General features: G+C 42.6%; 6 protein-coding genes and 1 pseudogene across 6 annotated transcripts in view; 4 read left to right on the top strand and 3 right to left on the bottom strand.

The window, feature by feature from the left end:
- The window catches only part of LOC109476509, a 3,123-nt gene extending 2,694 nt beyond the window's left edge, over window positions 1–429 (top strand). Inside the window, exon 2 of the mRNA XM_019777480.1 lies at window positions 315–429. Coding sequence (XP_019633039.1) covers window positions 315–411 — 97 coding nt within the window. The 3' untranslated portion in view covers window positions 412–429. The remainder of the gene's footprint in view (window positions 1–314) is intronic.
- LOC109476550 overlaps window positions 1–4,010 on the top strand; it is a 9,138-nt gene extending 5,128 nt beyond the window's left edge. The window contains exon 2 of the mRNA XM_019777537.1: window positions 3,088–4,010. Coding sequence (XP_019633096.1) covers window positions 3,104–3,910 — 807 coding nt within the window. The 5' untranslated portion in view covers window positions 3,088–3,103 and the 3' untranslated portion in view covers window positions 3,911–4,010. The remainder of the gene's footprint in view (window positions 1–3,087) is intronic.
- On the top strand, window positions 429–2,806 carry LOC109476556 (annotated as a pseudogene).
- An 8,132-nt stretch (window positions 4,011–12,142) lies between the features above and the next one.
- Window positions 12,143–13,762, bottom strand: LOC109476529 (zinc finger protein 429-like). Its single transcript, XM_019777513.1, has one exon. The coding sequence runs from the start codon at window positions 13,741–13,743 to the stop codon at window positions 12,421–12,423; it is 1,323 nt and encodes a 440-aa protein (XP_019633072.1). The 5' UTR covers window positions 13,744–13,762; the 3' UTR covers window positions 12,143–12,420.
- A 17-nt stretch (window positions 13,763–13,779) lies between these two features.
- LOC109476527 (zinc finger protein 271-like) lies at window positions 13,780–15,226 on the bottom strand. The gene has a single exon (XM_019777508.1). It carries the CDS (start codon window positions 15,201–15,203, stop codon window positions 13,800–13,802), a length of 1,404 nt encoding a protein of 467 aa, XP_019633067.1. The 5' UTR covers window positions 15,204–15,226; the 3' UTR covers window positions 13,780–13,799.
- On the bottom strand, window positions 15,134–17,216 carry LOC109476521 (hunchback-like protein). Its single transcript, XM_019777502.1, has 2 exons — window positions 17,082–17,216; window positions 15,134–16,751 (listed from the first exon to the last, which is right to left on the bottom strand). Exon 2 carries the CDS (start codon window positions 16,745–16,747, stop codon window positions 15,164–15,166), a length of 1,584 nt encoding a protein of 527 aa, XP_019633061.1. The 5' UTR covers window positions 16,748–16,751; window positions 17,082–17,216; the 3' UTR covers window positions 15,134–15,163.
- An 882-nt stretch (window positions 17,217–18,098) lies between these two features.
- LOC109476520 lies at window positions 18,099–21,850 on the top strand. The gene is made up of 6 exons (XM_019777501.1): window positions 18,099–18,234; window positions 18,922–19,868; window positions 20,199–20,272; window positions 20,577–20,683; window positions 20,848–20,957; window positions 21,377–21,850. The coding sequence occupies exons 2-6, from the start codon at window positions 18,927–18,929 to the stop codon at window positions 21,725–21,727; spliced, it is 1,584 nt and encodes a 527-aa protein (XP_019633060.1). The 5' UTR covers window positions 18,099–18,234; window positions 18,922–18,926; the 3' UTR covers window positions 21,728–21,850.
- The last annotated feature ends 532 nt before the right edge of the window (window positions 21,851–22,382 follow it).

Raw genomic sequence — 22,382 nt, 5'->3', positions numbered from 1 at the left:
GGCTACAAGCAGGGAAGAACAACACAAGATGTACAGACAACGACACTGACTTTTTCAGACTTTGTGGGCATTGAGAGAAACAGAGTGCAGAGAAAGAGGTTTTTCCTGGGCTATATGAAGAAAAACGAACCCAAAGAAATTGCAGCAGACCATCTACAAGTATGCCCAACACAAAGGGGTCCAGCTATCCTTGTTAGACCGATGCCAACTAAGAAAAGAGACTTGTATTTGCCAGGATCAAACGTCCTCCTACACCAAACACACAAGGTCATGGAAGAAAACTTCTGGCCTCATGGCATTACCTGCAGAGAATGGTTATCAGAAAGGAAATACAAGAGTAGAGACAATGGAGACACAGACAAAGAAGGGGAGAGCCAAGTGCCAAACACCCAAGAGAATAGCCACACATGATGACGGAAGATGACAGAGATAGAGGGCTGACGATTGGGTGCTATAACACAAGAGGTTTAACAACAGCAATACCTTTCATAACAAAACACCTGGCACAAACAGATGTAATAGCAATCTCAGAACACTGGCTTTTTCCAGAAGCCCTGAACACACTGGACAACATTCTACATAGCCACAGAGGGTTTGGAAAGGCAGATGAAAGACTCAAAGAACATAGAACAGGATCTTGGAGGAGAGGTCAAGGAGGGGTTGCCCTGTTGTGGCGAAAGTCACTAGACTATGCAGTGCACAAGCTGGATGAAGGCAATGATAGAGTCATGGGGATACGGATCCGACTGGAAAACGGACAGAAACTGTTCATCTTCAGTGTATACCTCCCACATGCAGGAGAACCAGTAGAAGAGTACAGGCAACATATGGATATATTGAGAGACCTGCAAGAAAAAATATGAGAACGAAGGAACTGTGATATTCATGGGTGACTTCAATGCCCACATAGGAGAACTGGGAGGCCCTAGAGGGAAAGGCCCACCATCTAAGAATGGAGAAGAGCTGACAGAAATCCTAGAAGAACTGGAGTTAATCTCCTTAAACCTGTGTCACCTATGCACAGGCCCAACAGAGACTTTTGAAACAAAGAACAGTGACCATAAGTCAACCATAGACCACATCTTAATACCAAGGGAGGCAGTATCAGAAGTGTTGGCATGCAGAGTCATAGAAGAAGATGCTCTGAACATGTCGGACCACAAGCCAGTTGTAGCAACTTTAAGAAACAAGCCAGTTGACTGGAAAGAGAGAGAGGAGCACAAGGGGAAGTTAGATTGGAAAAGTATGAGCGGCCAAACTGAGAACACTTACAAAAGAAGGGTCAGTGAACTGCTAAAAACAACTGTCGCACCCACTGAAAAATCTCCAGAGAGCATCAAAAAAGAGCTGAACACGATAACGACCGCACTAAAAAGAGCAGCTGAAGAGACAATACCAACAAAGAAGATAAAGATGCACCAGAAGCCATACTGGTCAACAGAGCTAAAAGAAGCACATCAAAAGCAAGTAAAAGCATGGTTACTGTGGAAAGAGGCAGGGAAGCCAAAAGGGAGAGATAACTCACTATACTCGAACTACAAGAAGAACAAGAACCAGTTCAGAACAGCACTGAGAGAGGCAAAACTCCTACATGAAGCCAAAGAGAATGAAGAACTCGCCTCATTAGCAAGCACAGACACCAAAATTTGGAAACGAGTTAAGCAGAGAAAGGGAAGAGAGACAAACCACAAGCAGTAAGAGTGGGAGAACATTTTATCACAGATCCAGAAGAGGTGAGAGAAACCTGGGCCAAGCACTTTGAAACACTTGGTAATGAACAAGAGGATGAAGGCAATCAGTTTGATACACATCACAAGAAGACAATTGAAGAGAAGGTGAAAAGAATGGAAAAAGAAAGCCAAGAAAACAGAGAAGGCATACTTGAAGAACCTTTTACTCTGGAAGAGATTGCCGCTGTATGCAGGTCACTTAAGAATGGCAAGAGTGGTGGAAGCGACTGCCTAACCTATGAACATGTCAAATACAGTGGAACAGATCTATGGCAGAGACTGACAAATATGTTTGACACCATGAGAGAAATAGAACATATACCAACTGATTTTAAAAAGGGACTTAAAATTCCGTTATTAAAACAAAATAAGACTGACAAAGCTGACATGGATTCTCATCGTGGGATCACCCTACTACCTGTAATATCAAAGATTTGGGAGACAGTGCTGTTCAACAGACTGAAACCCTGGCTACAGACCAGAGGACTTCCTCACGAACTACAGAGTGGAGGGCAGATGGGCTGCAGTAACCTAACGGTCGCCTACTTAGTACAAGAGGTACTCAACCACTACCGAGAAAGAAAAAGCACAGTATATGGGTGCTTTCTGGACACCAAGAAAGCATACGACACCGTATGGATAGATGGCATGTTGTACAAGATGTACAGAGAAGGGATAAATGGCAAACTATGGCGATTGATAAAACTGATGCACACAGGAAATAAGTTTGCTGTACGGTTGGAGGGAAAAGATTCCAGAGAGTTTGAAACATCAAGAGGTGTAAACCAGGGCGGCGTCTTGTCACTAACCTGTTTCCTGTTGGCAAACAATGATGTGCACTAGGAACTACAGGCCCAAGGGAGCGGTGTCTCCATAGGAGGGATCTACTGCGGATCTCCTGCCTTAGCAGATGACATATGCCTGTTAGCAGGTACTAGAAAAGGACTACAACGGATGATAGATACAATGCACCAGTACGGAATGAAATGGCGATTTCAGTTTGCACCGACCAAGAGCCAATGCATTGTATTTACACAAGGAAGCGGTAGAGGGCACATGACAGAGTCAGAACATAGATGGGTATGGGAGCTGCGGAAATCCCAGAAGAAAACACAGTCACCCATGTGGGAGTACAACATTCCGCAAATGGGACATCATCCTTTGCCATAGAAACTGCCTGCAAGAAAGGAAAAGGGAGGATCAGTACTATTTTGGCCACAGGAACAGAAGGTCACACTCCAAACCCCTTAGTCACAAAAGTACTGTACAACACAATTACACTACCCAGCATGCTGCATGGCTGTGAACTGTGGGTTCCTACCCAAACAGACCTGGCAAAACTTGAAAGAGTACACAGGAGCGGAGTGAAACGGATGCAGAGTATGCACCCACAGACAGGGACCAGAGAGAGCCTGGGCGCCGTGGGGATGCTCCCCTTGAAGGCAGTGATAGACAAACACAAGCTGTGCTTCTTTGGCAGATTGGCTAACCTCCCAAGCAGCACATTAGCCAAGAGAGTCTTTCTTCTGAGACTGTATTCATACATCATCAGAAGAGCACGCCATGTCAACAGAGGGTTCATCAGTGACGTGTACAGAGTTGCACAGGAGTACGGCCTGACAGAGTATTTTGAAAAATACTGGCTTACAACAGAGTTCCCATCCAACACTGTGTGGAAAAGAGTGGTGAAAATGGCGGTGAGGGACAAAGAGGAGAGGAACTGGATTGCGTCAGACAATGGCAAGACCAGATTCACCAGAATACATGGAACAAATACTGAACCTCACAAACTGTGGTCATTGGCAAGGAAACTACCCAACCACCAGAAAACCCTACAGGCGTTGGTGCACCTGAGTACAGTTCCCGCGTGCCACAGTGCCAAACCTTGCCCAGCTTGTGACACACTGACACAAGACATAGTGGGGCATATGATATCCCACTGCGTCAAGTTCAACACACTCAGGGCAACTCTAGCAGACGTGCTAACAGATAAACTGGGCACTGGAGTGATGGCAGCTGTACATCAACAGTCGGACGAAAGATTTACAGAAGTCCTTCTTGGAGCTAGAGTTGTGGAGGAGGATGTTGAACCCGGGGTATGGGAAGAGTATATTGTAACAATTGCCAGACTTATGTACCCTTTGGCCATCCTGGCTCTGAAACATGTAGAATGGCACTGAAGATGGAGTGGACAGTGTGTTTACAAGAGATGCAGAGACAAAAGGAGACAGAAGTGATGCAGAGTGAAACACCTGTGGAGGAGTATACAGTGTGTTTACAAGAGATGCAGAGACAGAAGGAGACAGAAGACAGAAGTGATGCAGAGTGAAACACCTGTGGAGGAGTGTACAGTGTGTTTACAAGAGATGCAGAGACAGAAGGAGACAAAAGACAGAAGTGATGCAGAGTGAAACACCGTGGAGGAGTGTACAGTGTGTTTACAAGAGATGCAGAGACAGAAGGAGACAAAGACAGAAGTGATGCAGAGTGAAACACCGTGGAGGAGTGTACAGTGTGTTTACAAGAGATGCAGAGACAGAAAGAGACAGAAGACAGAAGTGATACAGAGTGAAGCACCTGTGAAAGAGTGGACAGGTTGTTTACAAGAGATAAAGAGACAGAAAGAGACAGAGAGAGAAGTGCTACAGAGTGAAACACCTGTGGAGGAGTGGACAGTATGTGTTTACATTTAGGACTTAGAGAAAGAGAGTGGTCGAGTGTTAAACACTCAGGAATAGTAAAGAACTGTAATGCCTACGAAAGACGAAATAGAAATGGACAGATCGCCATAGAATAGACGATATCCATTATTTATATTTAATCATGTGTCTGTGTGAAAAAGCAGACTATTTTTAAACTGTGATATTCTTTAAGTGTGTGTCCCTGTATTTTTAACGACCATGGCTCTCCCATCGTGGAGGAATAAAGAAAGGAAAGGAAAGGAAAAGGAAAAGGAAAGAAAAAAGGAAAAGAAAAGAAAAAAGAAAGAAAGAAAGAAAGAAAGAAAGAAAAAGAAAGAAAGAAAGAAGACATAAAAACATTATATCTATACATATCAATAAATAAATGAATCTTTTTTATCTGTATGATCATTGTTTTTGCATGATTCGAAAGTCTGAATTCTTAAAAAGTAAATCAATGCTATTTTCAGAAAGCACCTGCATGTAAATATATGTAAAGCTTTAATGTGTCTATAACATTACCTGCATTTCTGTATTCTGACATTTCAAATTGATAGTGGAACAAAATGTGTACAAATATAGTCCTTTGTATTTACCAAGGACCTGTTTGCTTGTCAATAAATGAAATGTGTGTTGAAGAGAAAAATATATTATTGTTTATGTTTGGTAAATATGTACCAATATTGTTCTGTGTCTTTGTCATTTTTAACTTTGTGATGACTTATAGAGTTCATAACTTCAAGAAAACTTTTTTCTAACTTTTTTTTTCCATGTCAGGACTCGAACCCGGGGCCTCTTGATTCCGAGTCGAGCACTCTGCTCCTACGCCACACGACCCCACTTTTCTCAACTTTTTTCTCTGCTGAATCCATCAGTGTTTGGGGTGCCCAGAGAATGTTATTCATTTAATCAAATCAGTATGGCCTAACAGAACAATAATTTATTACTGTGACAATATATATAGTAAGTTATGCATCCCCGCTTTTGGACAGACTACACGTCACCCACTGTCGTCATATCCGGTTTAGCCAGTTGTGCCAAGATCTTGGAACACACAGGTACGTGTTATATTAACGATGTGTATTCTTTTTTTTTTTAACAAGATTAAAAAACAGTCAGTTTTGATTTGAATACATGCAGCAAGTATTCTGAAGATTTGCATAGTATTTATGCATCTCATTATACTGTTTTATCAAACGCGGGTGCTGTTACATGTACATGTATATCTGGACACGGTATATATATTCTAATAACAGTCTGTTTATCTGTTCAACATTTACTCAATAGATAACACCATATTATCACATCGCCAGCATACGTATATTAATAAACATGGCCAGGAAAACATATATTTGTGTAATATGCTGTTTTGGAAAAATCTTGTCAAACAATTTATTCGTTCATATCCATTTCCATACTTATTAAGTAAAATACCGTGCAAAGCAAGATGGCGGCCGAAGACTACATGTACTTAGTTAGCCTCCTTCGCAGTCTTGTTGGGTGTGGGCGTAATTTTTTCTCTGAGCGACGCGAGTAATATGCCGCCGCGAGGGACGATTTGCTGCCGAGGGACTTTTGCCACGGAGAGAAGGTTTCCGCGCTCATATTACTCGCGTCGCTCAGAGAAAAATTACGACCCACACCCAACAAGACTGCGAAGGAGGCTAGTACTTAGTCTGGTACTAAGCACAGCCTGTCACCAATTGACAGAGTGGAACTTCTGGTTATGTGAGTGATTCATATCTGCAGTGTTTTATGTGTGGTACATGTTATAATAGATCTAGTTTTGACATAAACAGCAATTTTTCAAAAACTTTTAAAATATTCTTTACAAAATTCAGCCCTTAATTTTTTCAAGGCTGACACCCTTAGCTTTTTAAGTATCAATTTTATGAGGAAGGAGAAAAAAATATTTTGCCAGGTGTTTCTGTGTTAGGCATTTTTAATTATTCTTTATCCTTTACTTCAAAGAGCCATACTTTCAAAGAGCCATACGCAGTAAGAATACCCCTTCTTTACTCTCTCTTTTTCAGCGAATTGTACCTGTGAAAACTGTGACAACACACCTGGAACATAACATTAAAGAAACTATGACGTCATTTCCGGGATCAATCTTTCCACCGGAAATGGACAACGATTCATATTCCGTCGGGACTGTTCCGTTCCCTGTGACTTCTTCGCTGGAGAAAACTGTTTGGTTTCCAACGGTGCATCTCATTCTGGCTGCCGTTGCTTCTGTGTTAAACGCATTTGTCATCTACGTCATAGTCAAGAAACCGAAGATGAGGACCTATCCAAACATATTTGTGTTAAACATTGCGATGGCTGACTTCTTCTTTTGCACGGTGGCAACTCCGCTGGTTTGGGCCGTAGTTCTACTAGAAGAAACGGGCAGATGGCTTCAACATGTAACGTTTGTAAGCTATGACACGTGCGCTTTCGTCAGCGTGTTATGTCTCACGACACTGAGTATAGAACGTTACCAGGCTGTTTCAGACCCCATAGGCCACATAGAAAAGAGCTCAAAGAAGCGCGCTTGGCTTATAAATGCCGGTTTATGGGTGTTAGCATTTGTGCTAAGTATTTTAGGATATATCTTTATATTCTTACCAGCAACATCACGAGATATTCAATCGCAAGGCATCATTAAGAAGAATCTGGCAATGACACTTTTTAATTTCCTTCTATCGTTTGTATTGCCTTTAGTTATAATTATGTTCTTTTACGCGCTTTTGTTTAAGACCTTAAGACAAAATAGGGGTGTAGCTGCTGATTCTAGGAATGACATTAAGTCGCGTAATCGCGTAACGAGAATGGTGATAGCCGTTGTTGTTGCCTTCGTTGTAGCCTGGTTGCCGGGACACGTTATAAACTTAGTGTACGTTTCAGGTAAAATTTCGGACAACAGGGCATTGTCCTATGGAACTTGGGCGTGCTTCTTGCTGCAGATTGTCAACTCAGTCGCCAATCCGTTTCTATACGCCCTGCTGGGCGAGAAGTTTGGGTTCTACATCCGGCAAATCGTGTGTTTGAAGTGTGTATGTAAACAAGTTCTCAGCATTGAGAGTAAACAACAAAGACAAGAACAAACAACAAATAGAGAGACAGTTTCAACAAGCCTGTAAATTTTAATACTAGTAGGTCAAGATTGACCTTTTTTTCTCCGCCATTTTTATATAGGCGTGGTTTACCAAATGTAAATAGGGTATTATAATGATTTTCTTGTAGCTTAAGGTCATGTTAGTAATAATGTCTTCATCAGTAAAAGAGTTGCAAAAATGAATAGTATTATTATTATAATAGAAATGCTCTCTTTTGAAGGATTGTATATCATGTCATCATTTTACATCTCCAATGTAACAATGTATGAAATAATTGATTTACCTTTTTCAGTTCTTCATCAATAAAAGAGTTGCAAAATAAAGGAAAAGTTGCAAACATGGGATGGTCTATTCATTGGTAAGCTTTAGTTTTTTTCTGGTTTTCGGACAGTAAACAGAGGTTTGAAGGTCAGGCATCGACACTAAGTGCCTCGTCCTCATGGTGATGACGACGGAGAGGGTGCTCGTCAGCTGATTCTGTGACGTGACCACAGGTCTTGATGGAGACCACCATGACGTCAGCAGTCCCTACGTCATCACCGCCTGTAGGAACACGACAATGTCATTATACATCTGTCCAATGAGGTTTTTAGCCTCTAACAGGTTTCGGGAGCCGGCTGGATAGAGTAGAAATTGGCCAAATAGAGAGTAACATGGGGAGTTCAGTTGGTCCGCTAGAGAGTACAGTTGTCGGGTGCGGCAAACTGTACCAACTACCCATGCATGGTGTCTCTCTGTTTGGCCAATTTCTACTCTTTCCATCCGCCTCCCGAAGGCTGATGGAGGCTACGAGGTTTTAGATCTGTCAGAATAAGGGGTAGAGGCTTTGCAACAATAGGTATGTTAATTTCAAGATAAGGTATTTTTGTGTTGGCCAGCCGCAGACGTTGCTTGACCTTATCATTGTGCTCTCTGCGTTACAAAATGGTGGCAGCGGTGGGATTCTAACCAAACCCTTCGAGATTCATTCTGCTGTAAACTGAATTTAACTTTCCTATATACGCAGTCAGCTCTTGATACAATTACAGGTAATGTCCTCTGGTACAAGTGATCGCTAGACGCTTTGTAGGTAATACCAAGGACGTTCTGATTGAACGTCATACAAAACTACGTTGGGCCGTTGTTCAAATGGGTGTTTGCCAGGTCAGGACTTCTTAACAAGCTGACCTGTAGTCCAGTTGACGTGAGTCGACTTCCTAGAGAACAGGATTCGTGGTGCAGGCTGGTCAAGTGTCTCCCACGGACACACCGTGCCGCCTTCCAACACCGCCAGCCAACCGCTGTCGGCGGGACAACCGTCATAGTTCCGGTTGATATAGAAACTCCTGAAAGATGATTTTTGGGAATTAGATATATTAAGATCTTGATTGCAAGTTCATGCCAGATCGAGGGCTAATTGCAAACTGACATTGACAAGCAGGGCCATGAGTACAGAATGTATTGAGGAATGGTACAAAACCATATGTTAACATGAAATTCTACGTTCTACTTAATATCTAACTTTCTATCTCTATAATGTATATGTATGCGTGACAGAGAAAGGATATGTAATACATAAACATGTAAGAGGAACTCGGTATTCTAATTCTAGCTATTAGCGCGGTTGATTTCTTCTCTGGAGGCAGTGGAAGATAGTGTCCAACTTTTTTTACATAAATGGTTGGGAGACTTAAAGCAGTTAAATAGTCTTTTGTTGTTTGTTGATATTTGAAAAACCTGGATGAATAATAAGAGAAAGGCAACTTATATCACCATATTCTTGGATTTGAACACAGAACTTTTAGATTCTGAACCAAACGTTAACCATAAGGCCACCAATGCCATGTCCAACATTTTCAAGTGCGTACCTTGGGGCATCAGGATTTACCACTTCACCTGGGATCGAGAAACGGTTGGTGGTCTCCGTTTTCAGGTCAGTCCATGGGGACGAGATGAGTCGCTCCTGGGAGAACCAGCTGAGCTTGTCGCTGTTTCTCCCGTCAAAGATCAAGTTGCGCACTTCGGTTCCCTGTTGGTACGTGTACAGGGACACTTTCACCTGTACAACGACATGTGTTCATGTCATGTCAGCTCTCACTTAGCATTAGCAGCTGGACTGCCTAGACAAAGCGCTGTCAGAGTTTTGCCCTGAGGAAAGAATTAACTTCACGTTTGAATATTTGTCTGTCCCTGATCTTAGCGATCTCCCTTGGAAGACTGTTCCAAAGTTTAACAGTTATTGGTAAAAAGGTTCTCATATGATATGCATTATAGAACGAGAAACTAAGTAGAAACTATATGTGCAAGACATCTATCACTTCAGATACGTGATCTTGCGGACACGTGACTTCAGCAATGGGTCACAGGTGCCTGAGAGTGTGTAGCGGCCTTTCCGTGAATGCAGGGGGACGGTACAGCCTTTCAGTGGCCTTTGACCCATCACTGAAGTCGATAATATGTCAATGAGAGATGTTGAATCCTTAGAATCAAGCTTTAGGGTTATCCGGAATCTTAGATGACCTGCATCCTTGACTGACGTTTGGTCGGGGGACGGTGTAGCCTTTCAGTGACCTTTGACCCATTGGCGAGGTCACGTGTATACAATGGCCAATTAGAGATGTTTGTTTAACCCATTTCCCTAAAACCAGGCATTCGGATTCTTGAAGTTCTTTGCATTTTAATCATCCCACATTCCAAAATGAGTAGGAATGCTATCGTCAAAAATACTAGTCAATCTCTTAATTAAAAAGCTTAGCGCTAAACGCACCAGTTGAACGCCGAGTGTTTCCCACTCTTCCACCAGCGGGCTTTTGTAGTGGGCAGCGGGGAAGAGGAGCGGGTCTGACCCGAAGTCTGTGGCGAAGCCAGCGGTCCAAACGTGTTTCGCCTTCACGCCTCCAACTCCGGGTAGGATTCGGAAAACAGGCTGCCAGTCACAATGTTCGGCTAAAAAGAACAAAACTCCCTTTTTGGTTTCACAGAAACGTCCACTGCATGAAAATTCGGACTTTCCTTTGATGATACATGCAAAGTAAATCTGGTAATGGCTATAATCGCTATAGTACTGGTAAATCCCACGTTTTGTGGAGTGAACCCTGCATGTCTACGTCTGACAATTAAACAACACCAAAATGCATTCCGGTTAAGACTGGTAGTAGTTGCCCAAGGCATCAAGCAATACCCGACTTTCCTTTATCGACCATTGATAAATCCCTATAGTAGAGTTACAATACAAATTCTAAAACCAAGAAAATCAACTTATTCCGTGCACAATACATTCACGGACGTGGACGCGTCCACTCCAAAAACATAAAAACAATACCTCCATACCCAGAGGTAAATATTAGCAAACATGTTACATGTACCTTCAACCCCAACAAATACCGCAAGCAAGGCCAGACAAATAGTGGTGTGCGCCATGTCAGAGTTCTTTTGTCACTACAGTAAACATAATAAAAAGTGTAATTCTAACCGTGTACGAGTAATATGACATGGTCTTACAAAGGAAAGTTGGTACAACATATTTACCCTTCTTTCCTTTAAGTTTTCACCTGCTAGCAACTGTTGTCATTAAGTCATGTAAGTTAAGAGCTTAAAATGCATTAGCATGAAAAGGACTATAAGATGCTAGGTCACAATAAAGCTTTTTATAAGAATAGAAATCGTTGTACTGGTTTTTTATTTTCAAATCCAACAAGCCGTCAATAGGAATCAGTGGCATATCAGTCATATTGAGAATATTAGTAGTACAAAGACCAAACAAACGAGTATTCTTTGCTTTAAGACGGGTGCGATGACTTGTTAGTGGTAGAACAAAGGTCCAGTTTGTTTCGGGTGACCAGAAAAGCGGTCCAAAGACCAGTGGTGTCAAATGGGCTCATTACTTGTTGTGTTAATTGTAAATCGATAAATGTAAGCTGATTTCATACATTTCACTACCAGTAAATTAGACTAAAAATGTCACACGCTGATCTGAGCTAGATGGATACATATTTTGTGGCCGTTGCTTACTTTTGTGAGAAGCATTTTTCAAGGTGCCAAAGGTTATGTACATGTCTTTCATTTAGATATTTTAAAACCGGGCTTTTGAGTACAGAAAGGCATCTACTTTGTAAACTAAATGTTACACGTGGAACACAGACAGTGCTTACCGTATTAAAGCTTCAAGAGCACAGGGAGGTGTTGAATGGTGAGCGGTCGGCTTCCCAAATGAGCTTTGTTCGTTTGGCTGGACCTTATACTAAAGATGTTTGCTGGGGAAGCGGACCTATAGCCTTGGCCTTTGTTATATCCAATCAGAGACTGTTGTAGGAAGATTTGACCAATTACAGAGCAGGACGCATACGCATAACCATGACATGTTGTCCAATCAGAAAGAAGCGTGGCTTATCCAATCAGGAACAATAAGGGAAAGACAAAAATAACCTTTACACTTCTACATCGTGAAAAACTCGTGTTCTACGAGTATAATCGTGCATTACACTACAGAGCACTTAGCATCACGAAGTTGACGCAATTGAAAAAAATATAATTATGAAAAATTTGATAATCATACGGTTTTGAAAACTCTTTATTGTGAAGTATCAAAGGTATAAAAACCAAGGAATGGGAGATGCACGTACTTAATGCATTTTTAACCTTAACCAGCAATCAGTTTTTACACAAGAAAACCATAGACAAAGAACCCATAACATACACAGAAACATACTACAAGTTGCTCCCTCTAGCAGATCACACAGAAACAACACACAGACAGGCCAAAAACATTACTTCACTCCTATCCTGGTGGAATAAGAACAAAAATATTAAGAGCGACCTCTGTCTCAAATATCAGGGATCAAATATCAAGTCTGCATGAAAAGAATCTCTATATTGTGTACAAAAGTCTCAAGTATGACACAGATTTCAAACAATGTGTCCATTCCACAGTTATGATACCCCACTCCCTTTCTTATGAATAGTTGCCATGTGTTTTGTTAAGCAAGAGTTATCCCCAGTCCTGAAATCACAGTCCATGCACATGTAGGGTTTCTCGCCCGTGTGCGTTCTCTCATGTCTCCTGAAGTCACTCGAGCGAGCCGTCTGGTATCCACAGATGTGACAGCGGAAGGGTTTGACCGCGGTGTGTCCGATCATGTGCTTTTGTAGGTTATATTTGAGCGGCGTCCGGTAGCCACATTCTTGGCACACAAACGGACAGTTCACCTTGTGCGACTTTATATGATTCTTCATGTGCCCAATGAAACTTGTCCTGTACTTGCATTCCCCGCACTTGTACTGAAAATGATTTGTCTCGTCGTTACGTTGGGCAGAGCTGTCTTCTGGTTCCTTTTCGAGACTCGTGTGGATCTTCTTGTGTCGACTCATCTCAGCAGTCTTGGTGGTAGTGAAGCCGCAGACTTCGCACATGCAGAATTGGTGCTGCGTCTTTTTGTGCCCCTGGAGGTTGGACTTGTCCCCACTTCGGAACCCACACTCGTCGCACAGATAGGGCTTCTCGCCCGAATGACTGATCTTGTGTCTGACGATGTCAAATTGTCGGTGAGAAGTGTAGCTACACTCGTCGCAGGAGAATGTCTTAACGTGGCTCATCTTGTGGACAACGAACTCAGACCTCACAGTCGTTTCATAGTCGCAGTCCTTACACCTGTACTTCATCTTGACGTTCTTCAAGTGTTTCCGGAGGTGTTTGATGAGGTTGGACTTGTCGGCAGCCTTGTACTTACACTGCTTGCATTTGAAGGGTTTCATTCCAGAATGGGTGATCATGTGTCGTACCAGGCTGTCCTTACGATGTGTGGAATAATCACAATTTTCGCAGAGGAAAAGATGCCAACTTCTGCCGGGCTTCCTTCTGGGCTTTGCAGCTTCTTGTGCCGTGCTGGACGTCGAGTCTTTATTCTTGGGCCCACCGTCTTCTGCAGATTCCATTGCTGTCAGTCCTTGCGAATTGTCGTCTTCTGTCTCTGACAAATCGCAACTGGCGGTGTCAGTGATTGCTGTGGTACCATCACCATCGTCCTTGATACCACAAGAGATGTTGTCTTCATTTTGAGATTCATCACTGGCAGGTCTTTCTTGTTCGTCACTTCCAATTTTACTTTTAGGGCTAACATCTTCAGAACCGTGAGAGACTCTGATGTGCTTGAGGAGGTTAGACTTGAAAGCAGCTTTGAAATTACACTGCAGACAGTGGAAAGGTTTCTCTCCTGTGTGGACTACCTTATGCCTAGTCAGGGCTATCCTTCGCATTGAACTGTAGCTACATTGATCACACTTATAAGGCAAGTCACCGGCGTGTGCTGTTATCATATGCTTGACCAGGTCAGATTTTTTCGTAGCCCCATAGTCACACGCGTCACACTTAAAGCGCATATTGGAAGCGTGCTCGACACGCTGGTGCCTGTCAAACTCTCTTTTCCTTGTGTACTGAAGCTGCACTCCTCACACTTGTAGGGTAAGCTGTAGACTGTGATTTCTTCTTCCAAACTCACACTACTTAAATCTTCATCCATGGATTTGCCATCTTCAGCAGCCTTGCTTGAGTTGGTTTCTTGAGATATTTCTTTCTGTAAGGACTCAAGTAAGGCAAGGTTTGCAAGTCTTGGCTCAGTAGTCTCTGTGTTGCTTTCGCTTGTGTTTGACTCTTGTGTTTCGTGATCATCTTTTTGTGAGTTTACATCTTCTGTATCTTCGGTGCCATCGTTTTTATCTGTCAATCCGTTGTCGGCATCAGCTTTGGAGCTGTTCTTGGTTTCGATTTCTTCCATGAGGGTGTCTTTCTCTGGCCCAGACTCATTGGGTGTACTACTTCCGTGGTTAATAATGTGTGCAACAAGGTCTGTTTTACTTGCTGTGCTGTAGACACACTCTTTACACTTGTAAGGTCTGTCAACATTCTCTTCATTTGGGTTCTGATCAGATGCAGCAGTAGTGAGATCCTTGACCACGCGGCCGTCTTTGTGAACTTTCCGTTGATGTGTGTTAACATTACACTTCATAGCCGCTCTGAAGTCGCAGAACGCACATTTGAAGGGTTTTTCCCCTGTATGGGTTCTCAAATGCTTCTGTAAGTCTGACTTCCGAGGCGTTCCATAGTCGCATTCATTACAGTTGTAGGGCATGTTCCCAGTGTGTTTTATTTTGTGGAAGTTGAGGTCCGATTTTCTCAGTGTAGCATAGTCACACTGGTCACACTTGAAGGGCTCGTTGCCTGTGTGTTTAGTGAAATGCAACTCCAGTTCTCTTTTCCTACGTGTGCTATAGCTGCATTCTGTACACGTGAAGAATTCCTCGGTTGTACTGTCTTTGGTAGCGTGGGTTAATTGTTCATGTCTTTCCAGGTCCTGTTTTCTAAGAGATCCATAGCTACATTTATCACAATTGTAAGGCTTCTTGCCTGTGTGTTGGAATTCATGCCTGGCCATTTCTAGTCTCCTTTTTGTGGTATAGCTGCATTCTGTACACTTAAAAGATTTGTCGGGTTTAGGGACTTTCTTCTCTTTAACTGGCTTCAATTTCTCAGCTGACCTTTTACTAATTTTAGTTGTAGCATGGGTTCTCTTATGCCTAGGTAGATCGTGTTTTCTGGCAGTTCTATAGCTACATTGATCACACTTGTAGGGCATGTCACCGGCATGTCTTTTCTTATGCAAGGCAAGGTCTACTTTCCTCAGCGAACTGTAGTCACACTGGTCGCACGTGTAGGGCATTTTGCCTGTGTGATTTTGTTTATGCCATGCAAATTCTCTCTCTTTTTCGTGCTGAAGTCACACTCCCCACACTTGTAGACTCTGTTGTCCTTGCGTTTAGCCTCCTCTGAGTTCTCATCGTGAACTTTCATGTGTCTGGAGAGACAAGACTGGTAGGCTGTTTTGAAGTCGCACAGCTCACAGCTGAAGGGCAAGGTTCGCGTGTGAACTATTCTGTGCTTCTTGAGGTCTGTCTTCCGAGCCGTGCTGTAGTTACAATCCTTACACTTGAAGGGCATCTCACCAGTGTGGTGTTTCATCTTATGTAAGGCCAGGTCCCTTTTTCTAGAAATGCTGTAGCTGCATTCTCCACACTTAAAGACTTTGTCTCCTGTGCTGGACCTTTTAGTTTTACTACTAGTTTTAGAGGCTTTTTTCTTGGATGTCTTCTTGGCTCTGTCTTGGCTAACAGACTCCTTTTTAGACTTGCTGTTGTTTTGCACAGAAGTTTCGTCATCCTGTGAAGCATTTCTTTCATTGTTCCTTTTAGCAGTTTCGTCATCTTTAGACAAGATGCTCCAGCTGAAATTCTCATCGACAGTAACCGTGACGGGTACATCAGTGGCGGCCATGCCATCATCATCATCACTACTGCAGCTCTCCATGGTATACTGAGTGTGATCCACTTCTTCGATGGCAAACTCTACAGTCACATCTGCATCTTCAAAAGTGCTGCAAGCGGCAGACAGGGTGCTCAGGTTTTGGAGAGTATCGACTGGCACTGAACTTGTTGTAACGTTGTCTTGTACGGTGGATACAGGAATGGACTGTAACTCCAAAAGACTGCAAGCATCAGATGAAGTAAACTGTATGTGACTACTATTACTACTAGTTCCTTCTAGTATCTGTGATGATGTAACAGGTAAACTTAGAGTTGTACTGACTTGTACATTGGCTACCGGCACAGTCTGTAACTCAAAAAGGCTGCAAGGATCAGATGAGGTAGCCTGTGTGCTACTAGTTGGTACCTGTGAAGATGTAATAGGCAAACTAATAGTTCTACTGTTTTGTACATTGGATACAGGTATGGTCTGGAACTCCATAAGGCTGCAAGGGTCAGGCAAGGTAGCCTGTATGTTTCTAGTTACAGGCAAACTAACAGTTGTACTGTTCTGTACGTTGGATACAGGTATGGTCTGCAACTCAAAAAGGTTGCAAGCCTGTATGTTTCTAGGTGGTACCTGTGAAGACTTAGGGGGTACCCTAACAGTTGTACTGTTTTGTGAATTGGATCCAGCTATAGTCTCTCCCTGTGGCAAGTGGAGTACGTCCAAACTGCTGCCCAGATCTGAGCTCGCTCCTGTGACCGCCCCGCGGTACTCTTGTTCGATCACGTCCTGCAGAATCCTCAGCAGATGTTCCCGACAGTTTCCCGCGGTGTTGGTGTCTGGACTGATGTTCCTTCTCCTGAGTTCTGTCACCACCTCTTCCATGTACAGTCTGGGTAACACGGCCAGGGTCACCTCTTGGGACAGGCCACAGGGATTCTCTTTTATTCTCGCCATCTTTCTATGAAAAGAAAAGGGGGGGGGGTATAAGAGAAAAATGCCTTCGCCTTCTAGTCCTACAGACAATTCAACTTTATGCTATTATATTTTGCCACCTAAACTACACTATAGAGTCCTGAGAACTCTAAAATTAGTGAGGCCTAGGAAAACTAATCTTGTGTTTCCGCAGGTTTTTTCTAGTGTCGGTCAGGAAACTGGAAACACAACATTTTTTTTTTCCCTAACGCCCCCCTCCCCACGGTAGTCTACCGTTACGCTATTAAAACTGCAGCTAGTTCTCTCCTCCCCCCCCCCAAACTTAACTTCAGCACCATAAACACTCAGTACCCACCAGATAGACCTTTGTGTCATCCGTCTGTGGTGTTAAAGCTTGCTGTTATCGATATATAGAGGCAGTTTTATCGAGTCAAAGTTGAGATCCGAGGCGGGAACGCTTGGACGCGTCGAAGTCGACCAAAGTGACCTCACAGGGTCAAAGGTGATAGGCAAAATGTAAAGTTCACCTGATTACCCACATAGCGACATAACATTAAACTCTAGTTTGGTCGCCATTCGTGCTAATAACCAGTGTTTCCTATGTCATAAAAATAATAGAAGCACTTTTGAGAGATGGGGGATAAAAAGTTTAACATGATGTCCAGTTCATTCAAGTCGGTAACTATGCAGTTTACCGGTTCCTCCTATCCGCGGTGACTGTTGCAGGGCTTCTCTTGCTTGCAGTCTTTTACATTAGGCCACACCAAGTAAATTTTATGGATGACATCCGCGCGCGCATTGATTTTGGCCTGTTGCTTGAAAAAAAACCCAAGAAATTTCGCTTCCTGTAACTATGACCAAAGAGTCACGACAGTGCCGCAAATAGGTTTGTACGGACCAAAGCTTATGAAGCATCAAGCAAGACTTCCATTAGGAATTCAGTTTGGTACATGCTGACACATTTGCAGAAACTTGCTGACTGCTCCATCAACCTCTCCAAAGCACAGGACGACAGCTGCTGTTCCACCTGATTTATTTATGCTTGTTACGCTGTGTCACCTCATTCAATTTGTGTCCTAACATTTGTCGTCTCTTAGTATATTTCTAATCAAGGCATCTTGGTTTTTAGGGCCCTTCTTGTTTTTTTTTTTTCGCCCTCTCGCATTAGATCTAGGGTCTCGAAAGGACGTCATCCATAAAATGTACTTGGTGTGGCCTTAGCCCTAATGTTATAGACTGCAAGCAAGAGAAAACCTGCCAAACCTGAACCATATTTGGATAATCAGGTTAAATTAATGCTCGACCTCTCAGAAAATTGTGAACGAAGACCTTATGTGGTTAATCGGGTACTGTAACTATTTGACCTCTCAACTTTCACCTGTTAAGATGCGTATTTATTGCCTTGTTTTCATTCTGCAAAAAGAGACATTGAAGCTTTCTCTTGTGTCCGTTGAAGGAGCGGTTTAGGCAGCTATATCACCGTGGATTGCTGCTACAGGCTCTGTCTGGTGCGTTTCACCTCTGTGTTAACGTTTTATTGAAGAGAATGTGAAATTTTTAACATTTACGTAGTGGATGGGAGGGGGGGCTTTATCATCAGTGTCAAGTAACGTTACATGAAGATAAACATAAGTCATCATAGTATAATTTTGTGATGATACGATAGATAATTCTGAAGGTAAGATAAAGTTAGTCTCATAGCCTTTTGGCTCCACTCCACTGGTCACAGTATTGTTAAATTTGGAAGGTGGACCCTAGCCGTGGACGACTCTGGTAATCCTTTTTGCATCCGGCATTATCATGCAAAAAGGATTACCAGAGTCGTCCACGGCTAGGTGGACCCCAATGCAAATTCTCAGTCTCATTCCACTGCCTTTTACCTCCCCAACCGAAGTCAGGTACCCATTTTACACCTGGAAAGTAGTGTTACATTGTAAGTGAGTTTCCCAAGCTTATTGCCTTGCCTGAGATGCCAGGCATTGCCAGGAACACATGTTGTCTTTGTCTCATGTTCGCTAGCAGGACCACTCCATTCGACAATACAAACCAAAAATGGTGAGCCATACTAGTATTTTAATCATATGTTGCGACATTGTATGTTGCAATAATAAATAATGAACATAATGTTATAATTTTTGGCGACACCCCAGGGGCAAAGCTATTTTCTCTTATACCCTTCCCTATTATTTCAATAGAAAACATGGCAAGAATAAAAGAGAATCCCTGTGGCCTGTCCCAAGAGGTGACCCTGGCCGTGTTACCCAGACTGTACATGGAAGAGGTGGTGACAGAGCTCAGGAGAAGGAACATCAGTCCAGACACCGACACCGCGGGAAACTGTCGGGAACATCTGCTGAGGATTCTGCAGGACGTGATGGAACAAGAGTACCGCGGGGCGGTCACAGGAGCGAGCTCAGATCTGGGCAGCAGTTTGGACGTACTCCACTTGCCACAGGGAGAGGCCACAGCTGAATGTAATCCTCAAAACAGTACAACAAGAAACATACAGGCTACTTCGTCTGACCCTTGCAGCCTACTAGACTTGGAAGATTCGGACTTAAGCAATGATGGGGTGGAACAAAGTCAGCGTGCTGTTCAAAAACAAAACAGCAGACAGAATGACAGCGTGACAGCTGATGCTGTACCTGTCAGCGTCACTGTCAATGAGAATTTTGGCTGGAGTATCTCATCGAAAGATAGCTCAACAGCTAGACGGAGCACTGAAAGAGATGAGTTTGATAACACAGTGCAACATAGACAGTCCTGTGGGTTGAAACGGGAACCGGTTGATCAAAACAGAGACGGTACGTCTGAAAATGTGATTGACAGGTGTCGCAATTGTAGCTGCAGTTTTCACCGCGATCCCAACATTCCCACTGTCATGGCGGAGGACTTGTTCGCGTCATTTGGGAATGTCGTGGAACAGGGACAAAATGAGAACTTTGGTCTCGTGCTTCATGAACTGGTGAAACAGGTCGCGGAAAATCGGAGGGCGATTCAAGAGATTCGCGATCAACAACAGCAGCGACTGCACGAGCCTGATGTACATGTATACGGAGGCCAGGAGGAGGATCAAAATGGAAGAAGTAGAAAAAGACGCAAAACCACACACAAGTTCAAGGTGCCTGATAACAAGTGTAGAGTAAGTATAATTTACATGTATGTATTTTTGTCTTTTTGTTTTTGAGCATATATAATTCTATGACATGTAGTCAAGTTATGCATGTACATGTAGCCAAGTGTCTTTTTTAGAAGTAAATTGTTGCACTTGAAAAGTGCCAAATTGTCATAATTGCCATCTTTGATATGCAATTTACCTTTATCATAAAAATATCTTTGGTGTACACAAGTGTTTTATTTTGCTCAGTACTGATACCGGTAGTACAGGACATAATTTTGCCAGCAGAGGTACAAGTACTGTACAATATACATGGCCCAAGAAGTCTTTGACTTAAATTTGTGACTATTTCAGGATGATGTGAGGAAGATATACAAGTCTCTCCTGGAAGGGGACAATGATTTCAACGGCTTCAACTTGAATGAAACGTATGTTTCAAATGATCCAATTCATAACAAATAGATAAGATAATACTCATTAATCATGCATGTTTTATTGAAAGATATGCTGTACTAACTAAGTGAAAAAGTACAGTTTAATCGAGTCATAATATTTTTTTATCACATGATGATACTACATTGTAATAAGGATACCGATAAAGATGTATACATGTGCCATTTTCAACTGGGCATAAGATACATTGATGAAACATTTGCGTCATAATCATATTGGGAAGTTTTCATGCAGTAACTAGATATTGCCTTTTTACTCATATGTACATGTATACTACAGACTGACTTCCAGGTACAACCAGCAGGTACTCCAGACCCTGCACTGGGAGATCGCCAAAGAGTACGGTGGGGAGGAGAAATGTCCCTTTTCACCAATGGAAGTTAAAGGTGGTTGTCTTTAACTAAGTGTTACTATTTATGTTAATGTACCTTTTTTAGATGCGCATTGAAGTGTGCATTAGAGAAACAAATACTTTTCACAATTGTTGAACATGTCTATGATTTATGTGATTGAACCTTGAAGCTATTCCTGTTTTGTTCATTCACTTCAGATGCAGCAAGACGTTACTACCGATCCCAGAGGGACGACAGAGTACGGCGAGAGAAAGGGAAGCTCATGGCACACAGGAACGCTATGAGGAAGGAACAACGACTCATGCAGGTACATTGAGACCATTACCATTTTATCATCAATTCAAAAAAGTGATTGTAACATTATATTTTGTTATTATCAAGTTATGCAATTGTATAGAGGGAGATGGCAGTAAAAATTTGTGTACTTTGCATGCATTTAATTTTGTCAGCTGAACATGTTACAAGTCATTTTCAAGAGCCCCAATAAAAAAGACTAAGAAAAGGCCCAAAATTTCTTATTCTGAATTTCTTTCTATGCAATAAAATTCATATTTATTTGTGATGTGTAGATAGTGCTGCACCAAAATGTAGAATTCTGTACCTTTACTCATAAAAAAAACAACTTAGCAATCTTACTGGTATCTACATTGTAATAACCTATTAAGTATTATGTGTTGAGAAAAGATAGTAAGAGTTTGTCAAAAGGGAACCTAACTTCTGTTTCAGAAAGTGCACCGTAGGAGGAAGGCTTTGGAGAAATGCAAGGACTCATGGTCAGACCGTACTAAGCAGATGGCGGCTGAGATCCTGGCCAAGCCGTACCAGTCCTCTGAGTCGAGCGGTGAAGAGACCCAGGACCCCCCGCGGTTCACCGTGAGACGTCTCCCGTGGGAGTCCACCGCCCTGCGGAAACTGAAGGACTCGCTGGACGAGATTTGCCCTCAGCGGGGGGCTGCTCGGGTACTGTCTAGTGATTTCTCTGACAGAACAGTACCTGAAGGGACCCCCCCATGGGCTGTGAAGGGGGTTTACCAGGGAGACTTGGAAGAAAGTATGTCCGACAGTCTAGAAGACTAAAAAAATGTCTTTAAGTCCAAAACAGCATTTTTGTAGCAATAATTCAGCAATAATATTTGTTTCAATGTAAATCTATCTAACTGTCTATAATCAGTGAATTACTGGCCAATTATTTGTTTTAGTATTTTCTTGAACTTCCTTTTTTTCTCTTTTTTTGGTTACTGAGCCTGTAATTCCTTTTTCTAATTCTCTTTTTTATGAATCATAATCGAAAAATGTTGATTGATTTTTTTGCCTTTTTGCCTCAGACTTTCTTTTTCTGCAATCAGCTTATTCTTTCTTTGAATGTTGCATAGAAAGCTAAACAAGAGATAATTAGCAAAACCCCCCAAAGTTCCATGATCACGAGATCTGAAAAGCACCACTGGTACTTGTAGTAGTGCCCCCCTCCCCCATTAGCATTGGTACTGCCTCATTCCAAAACTTTATCCAGTGTGTGTCAAATTTCTGCACTCTGCCAAATTTTTGCTTTGTGCAGTTCCTAGTGAATTCTTTCATCAGTTACAACTTTGGAAGGATAAGGATACTAACCTCCAAATTTTCGATGGCTATCAGTCCATCTTGTTCACGGAGTGGCCTAATCTCGCGAGAGCGCGAGACTAGGCCCGAGACTTGCATCGGTCTGTCGGGTCCCACCCCCCGCTGCCTCCCTCCG

This window comes from Branchiostoma belcheri, unplaced genomic scaffold (genome assembly GCF_001625305.1).
Source record: "Branchiostoma belcheri isolate BF01 breed outbred unplaced genomic scaffold, Haploidv18h27 scaffold38, whole genome shotgun sequence".
Lineage (NCBI taxonomy): Eukaryota > Metazoa > Chordata > Leptocardii > Amphioxiformes > Branchiostomatidae > Branchiostoma > Branchiostoma belcheri.
The sequence above is the reverse complement of the archived record's forward strand: the minus strand, read 5'-3'. Positions and strand labels throughout refer to the sequence as shown.